The sequence below is a fragment of the Camelina sativa genome, chromosome 7 (genome assembly GCF_000633955.1).
Source record: "Camelina sativa cultivar DH55 chromosome 7, Cs, whole genome shotgun sequence".
Classification (NCBI taxonomy): Eukaryota; Viridiplantae; Streptophyta; class Magnoliopsida; order Brassicales; family Brassicaceae; genus Camelina; species Camelina sativa.
In genome coordinates this window covers 19972668-19979647 of record NC_025691.1, presented here as the reverse complement: position 1 = coordinate 19979647, position 6980 = coordinate 19972668, and the positions used below count along the sequence as shown (strand labels likewise).

Sequence of the window (6980 nt, the reverse complement as noted above, 5' to 3'; positions counted from 1 at the left end):
TGGTATTGATGTCGATCCGTTCATGTTCTAACAGATGTAAAGAGAAGTCTTTATATACACTTCGAACAACTAAGACAAGAAGACATGGAGATACGAGAGAATATTTGAACAATTTTCTTTCCAAAATCACTAAATGAAAACAATAAAGATAAGTGCAAATTTTTTAACCAGTCAAATCAAGCTATGTGTCTAACAAGATCTGTTTAATAAATAAAATAAAGTCTTGAAATAAATTTAGCAGGATCCATATATATAAAGTTAGTTCTTCTCTCTTCTCCTTCTTCCATTTTATCACTTCTTATTTTCAATATTAACAATATAGTCCACATTATCAAAAATAAAATAAAATCTAAAATGAATGCATCAATTAATTAATTCATTTTTGTAATATTTTTATTACTATTAAAAATAATAATTTAAACTAATATATAAACCAAAAATGAAATGAATTTTTTTTTTACTTGAAATGTATATACTTAAGTGAAATGTATAAGGTGTTGTAAAAAAAAAAGTGAAATATATAAGGTTAATTGAAATATAACATATTAAAGAAAACTTATTCTGAACATCACACACACCAAAACAAAATAGTGAAAATACTAAGAAGAAATTTGAGAAAGCTATTTGTAATAAAATAAATTATAATTGTAGTGGTAGATTGTAGAAATTTAATTAAAAAACAATTATACTTTTGATAAATACACATATTTAAAAGTTAGGAGGTGTTCTTGAATTCTAATTTATAAAGAATTTTGAAGACTTCAATAAAATCATCAAAAATGAATAAGTGAAAGATTTATAAGGATTTGTAGATTGATTAGTTTTCTAAAATCTTGTAAAATGCTCCAAACAATCTCTGTAATTTTGTGATACTTTCCATGACTTTATTTTGTGAAGAAAATGTATAAAATCATGAACCAATAACATAATAATTGAATTCATTAACAATCCTAGATTTTTTTTGTTTTAATTGAATAACACAAAACTTTTTATGACTTTATAAAATTCTGAATCCAATAACCCAAATTTGTTAAGATTTTAAATGAACTTTTACAAATCACAAACTAATAACACTAAACTTTAGCAGAGTTTAACAAAATCTTAATCTAATAACAAAAGATTTTACATAACATTTAAAGTATTTAAAACTCTATTCAAATCTCAAACCTATAACCCCAGCTTAGAGTAATTCTTATGAGTTTGTAGATTTAGGAGAATCAAAATAAAAGAACAATATATAGAAACATAATAAACTATACATATTTTAAAGTAGCAAAAAATATATATGTGAACATAATTTTTCTTTTGTCAAACAGGTAAGGTAAAATGTAATATTTGATGTTATAATGTTTATGGATAGAAACAAGCCCAATTATGACACTATAAGAAATGTGAGTATTAATAGCACTAAAAGATAGCGTTTTTTTGTTTTCCGCAATAAAAGAGATAGACGCTACTTTTTAATAGCGGTTGCGTATTGGTTATGCTATTAAAAATGTGTGGGGTTAGAAAGTGTGATTTTTTTTTTACTTTGTACTTATTTTTAATTGCACCTGAGTGTCTTTTGTGTTATCTTATGTTTAACAGGGATTTCATTTTTTGTTCCCCGCGTGTTATTTTGGCCTTACACTAAAAACAAAAACACTTAGGCAAAATTAAAAAAAAAACTTTCAGTCTCTCTCACTCTCTCTCTCACTCACTGCACATCGTGGTCGTTGCCGTGTGGATTTCTCAGCTGTTGCCAATCCCGTCGTTGTCTTCTCTTCGTCGGTTCTTGAGTTACTTCGTGATTTCTCAGCTGTTGTCGATCCCTTTGATTCTTGTATCGATTTAGGGTTCCTAATAACCCATTTCCGAATAATTTTTTTTGGGTTTAGGTTTTTGTATCAATTTAGGGTTCTTGTAATAACCCATATTCGATTAAGTTTTCTGGGTTCTGATTTTCGCAGGTAGCTCTTTGTGTCAGAATTCAAAGAGTCAGGTATTAATCGTTGTTTGTCTGAATTTTTTTGTTATTACAGAATGTTCTTTGTCTGAATTTTCTTTGTAAATTTTGTTTTCAGAATTTGTCGAGGAAGACTTTTTCTGAATCGTAAGATTGTGAATCCTTTCTCCCAGTGTTCATATATTGTTGTTCTGTAATGTTAGCTAGTTATTTGAGTGTCTGATCAATTGGCTTTATATATTTGGTGGAGGAGCAGAGTTGTGTTTACTATGGAAAAGTCATGGGTTTGGTTACCTAGGTATGAAACTCTTCGTCATATTATTATAATTTTAAATTACTAGTGTGTATGTGAGTTATATTGATAGTTGGACTTCATTGTTTTACTTATAGGAATAGCAGTGAGTATGCTGAAGGGGCAAATAATGATGATGGTCATAGTTCTGGATTAGATGCTTATGCGTTGTTTAGGTCAGCTTTCAGTGATGATGGGGATAGTCCATAGTCAGAGAAGCCTAATGTATCTCAGTTTGACAATGGTGAAACTGCAGAAGATTCTGAGTTTTGTAAGAAGTTGAATGAAGCTGAAACACCAATGTATTCGACATGTCACAATTACACCAAAGTCTCTGCAATTATGGGCCTCTACCGCATTAAGGTGAAGAGTGGGATGTCAGAAAACTTCTTTGACCAGCTTCTGATGATGGTCCACGACATGCTGCCTGATGACAACGTACATCCAAAGTCAACAAATGAGTTGAAAAGGTTCTTGAAGGTATTTGGATTTGGCTATGATGTCATACACGCAAGCAAAAAAGATTGCATTCTTTATAGGAAGCAATATGAAAAGATGGAAACCTGTACAAGATGTAGTTCTTCAAGATGGGAAATCGATAAACAGATTGATACTGTGAAGGATGGAATACCTGCCAAGGTCCTTCGATATTTTCCAATCAAGGAAAGATTTCAAAGGATGTTTAGATCAAGAAGGATCGCTGAGGAGTTGTGTTGGCATTTCAACAATGCATCAGAGGATGGTACAATACGACACCCGGTGGACTCGATAACTTGGGCTCAGGTCAATGGCAACTGGTCAGAGTTTGCTGCGTAACCTAGGAACCTTCGACTAGGTATTTCTACAGATGGTATGAACCCTTTCGCTATTCAAAATACCAAATATAGTACATGGCCAGTGTTCTTAGTGAATTATAATATGTCTCCAGTGATGTGTATGAAGGCTAAGAATATTATGTTGACGATGCTAATCCCTGGGCCAACTGCACCAAGCAATAATATTGATGTTTATCTACAACCATTAGTAGATGAATTGAAGGACTTGTGGGAAGAAGGTATTGAAGTGTACGATGCATATTTGAAAGAGAAGTTCACACTTAAAGCTATCTTGTTGTGGAGTATCAGTGATTATCCAGCTTCAGGGACTTTGTCTGGATGTAAAGTGAAGGGGAAACAAGCTTGTAATGTTTGTGGGAAGGATACACCACATAGATGGCTGAAGTTTAATAGGAAGCATGTGTATTTGGGAAATAGGAAACAGTTTAGTACTGGACATCCTTACAGGCGTAGGAAAGGATGGTTTGATAACATAGTTGAGAAGGAGACTGCAAGAAGAATTCAAACCGGATCAGAAATATTTGAGGCGATTAAGAATTTCAAGAATGACTTCGGGAAACCATTAAGTAGGGATAGTAAAAGAAAACAAGCTGAGTTATGTGAAGATGATGTAGGCTCAGAGGAAGAATATGAAGAGGACTCTGATCAATGGCGGTGGAAGAAACGATCAATATTTTTTGAGTTAGCATATTAGAAGGTTAGTATTAGTACTTAGTTAAATATTTAATATATTACTCTATGTTAGTCTTTGTTAATTAACTAATCCTCTCGATTTATTGTCTCAGGATTTGCCGGTTCGCCATAACATCGATGTTATGCATGTTGAAAAGAACTTGTCAGACGCTATACTGTCTATTATGATGAATAGTGCTAAATCAAAAGATGGAGTGAAGGCAACGAAAGACCTGGAAGAGATGGGGATTAGAAGAAACTTGCACACACAAACCAAGGGAAAGGAAATTTACCTGCCACCAGCAGGTTATTGGTTCTCTAAGGATGAAAAGATCCGATTTTGCAAGAGGTTAGCCAAATTTAGAGGCCCTGATGGGTACTGTGCAAATATTGCAAATTGTGTTTCTCTGGATCCTCTGGTTATTCGTGGTTTGAAGTCGAATGAACATCACGTCCTTATGCAAAAATTATTGCCTATTGCATTGAGAGGATTGCTGCCAAAAGGACCTAGAGTTGCTATTACTCGTTTATGCAACTATTTCAACCGGTTATGCCAGCGTGTGATTGATCCAGAAAAGCTTATTACTCTTGAGTCTGAGTTTGTAGAAACAATGTGTCAAATGGAGCGGTTTTTCGCTCCTTCACTATTCTATATCATGTTCCACCTTCCTCTACACCTAGGAAGGGAAGCACGGTTGGGTGGACCTGTACACTTTCGGTGGATGTATCCGTTTGAGAGATACTCTTTCTTATTTTTTAAATAATATTGTAGTTTGTTTTTATCTGTAAACATATTTGACAAATATGTTTTGGGATTGACCTGTAGGTACATGAAAACACTGAAGACATATGTAAGGAATTTTGCTAGGCCAGAAGTGTGTATGACAAAGGCATATTTGGCTGAAGAATGTCTTGCCTTTTGTTTAGAGTTTCTTAAGAGCACTCTACCAATACAAGAAGCCATCAACCGTAATGAATATGTTAAAAGTGATGAACATATCCTCGAAGGTCATACACTACAGAAACCGATGGAAGTAACACTATCATCTAAAGAGCTAGACATAGCTCATCGGTATGTTTTAATGAATACAACCATTATGGATCCTTATATTGAGTAAGTTTACGTCTATTTGACATTGTTAATTTGCCATCGATCAGTTAAGAATCTATGAATAACATCTTGTTAATCTTTGTGATTCAGACTGCCTTTTGAAGAATTGTAAGCTACTAATTTACGATGTGCAAGAGATGAGACTTATTGTTGGAAACCTCATACGGACCGGTTTGCAAGTGGATAAAAGCAAAGGTTTGTACAAATTATACTATCATATTATCAGTTTCAATTCTATCTCTTTATTTATCATTGACTGACGAAGAATGTAACTTTATCTTTAGATACCTACAAACTCAGAGGGTCATTCAACCAAGCTTAGATGGTTAGCATTTGTTCCACGACATACGGCTCAAAGCTACAAGGGATATGTCATTAACGCCCATCGATTTCATAGAGACGACGTAAAGCGAATAACTCAGAACAGTGGAGTGACATACGAAGCTTTCAATATGTGTAGATCTAGTGCTCGAGATAGTAGACAAATGGCTGACATGGTTGTATACTACAGAGTGGTAAAGGAGATCATTATCCTTGACTATCACATGTTCCAAGTTCCACTATTTAAGTGCAGTTGGGCAAACAGAGGGTATGGTGTAAAGGAAGAAGACAACTTCACTCTTGTGAACCTCTATATGAACCAGTCATCTTTTCTACAAGATCCATACATTATGCCATCACAAGCAAAGCAAGTTTTTTACTCTAGAGAAGATGATTCTTCATCTTGGTATGTTGTTATGCGGGCGCCACCTAGAGGTTTATCATGAATTGGAGACAGAAGAGGAATTTGTTAGTGGATCAGTATCAGTCGTGCAGCAAGATGACCTGAATAATCAAGCGTCTGATGATGAAAGTTTTTGTGTCGGAGATGAATGTGAAGGGGTTTTAATATAATAATATCAACCAATGCTTCTGTGTTGTAGAGTTCTGAATAATTGTATAGGGTTTTTACTAATGATGACTGTTCTTGTTGAAGGGTGAAACATGAAAGCAACTGAGCCTAGTGTCCGACATAGCAAGCGCAAACAAGTTAATGAGGAAACAGAGACTGAGCAACCAGAGACGGAAACGGAGACTGAGCAACCAGAGAAGGAAACTGAGTCTGAGCAACAAGAGAGGGAAACGACACAGACTGAAAATAACAAAAAGAGAACACGAGGACCAACTAAGATGCATAAATTGGCAAAAGAACCTATGGAGAAGGTAGATGTGGATTTCTCAGCTATTGGCGAAGATTCAGGCCTAGGATCAGTGACACGTTCATCGTTTCTTGGTGCTCTTGTGAGGGAGCATGTACCGGTACTATTTGACGATTGGAGGGCAGTTGATTGTGCAACTAAAGACATTATGTGGGAGGAAATTAAGGTACTAAGTGTTTATGCTATTCTGAATGTGATTTCAATATTTTAACCTATCTCAGTGTTTAAGCTTTCTGTACATTTGTGTAGGCAAGGTTTAATCTGGAGGAAGGTTGGCAAAGACACAATGTTTTCAAACAGATGGGTGCAAGCTGGAGGGCTTATAAATGTAGACTTGTTACTAAAATAAAAAAAATGTAAGAGTGGCATTGAGAGGCTTAAGTTAAAACCAAGCAACATTCAGTCTCTAGCATCTTGGAACAATTGGGTGAAGAGTAGGACTTCCCCTGCTTTTAAGGTTATGTACTTATTACAATTTGTTCTTGTAGTTCATTGTACTTGCTATGGGATTAATTAACTTTTAAATATTGCAGGTTAAAAGTGAGAAATACAGAAACCTAAGGAAGTCTCAAATTCCTCACACAACCAGCTGTAAGAGCATGTTCCGTCTATCTATGGAAATGGTATGTGTGCCTTTCTCGTGTATATTGCACTTTTAAAGTGTTAAACGAAATGGTTACATACTTTCGTTAAAATTTTAATAGAAGAAAAAGAGTCCTGACCCAAGGAAGGTGACAAGAAGTAAGGTGTGGTTAGCTGGCCACACTCACTCTGATGGGAGACCTGTGAAGCTAGAATTTCAGGATACAATTGTAAGACTAGTTCTTCGAGTGTTAGCCAACAATTTTTTATTTTAGAATCATGATAAACTGGTTAACTGATATTGTTCACTAATATTTGTATCAGGAGAAGATACGATCAATTG

The 6980-nt window shown here is 34.6% G+C and overlaps 1 protein-coding gene across 1 annotated transcript; it reads left to right on the top strand.

Annotated features, from left to right (window-relative positions):
• On the top strand, positions 2215–5623 carry LOC104704777. The gene is made up of 8 exons (XM_010420809.1): positions 2215–2243; positions 2336–2439; positions 2494–3034; positions 3125–3683; positions 3859–4439; positions 4572–4753; positions 4947–5051; positions 5157–5623. The coding sequence occupies exons 1-8, from the start codon at positions 2215–2217 to the stop codon at positions 5621–5623; spliced, it is 2568 nt and encodes an 855-aa protein (XP_010419111.1).

Bases quoted from the DNA above. Each gene is read 5' to 3' on its own strand.
- LOC104704777 (XM_010420809.1), top strand. From the start codon at position 2,215: ATGGAAAAGTCATGGGTTTGGTTACCTAG. The intron at 3,035-3,124 runs GTCAGAGTTTGC...TACCAAATATAG, and splicing joins GCTCAGGTCAATGGCAACTG to TACATGGCCAGTGTTCTTAG. The intron at 4,440-4,571 runs GTTGGGTGGACC...ATTGACCTGTAG, and splicing joins CACCTAGGAAGGGAAGCACG to GTACATGAAAACACTGAAGA.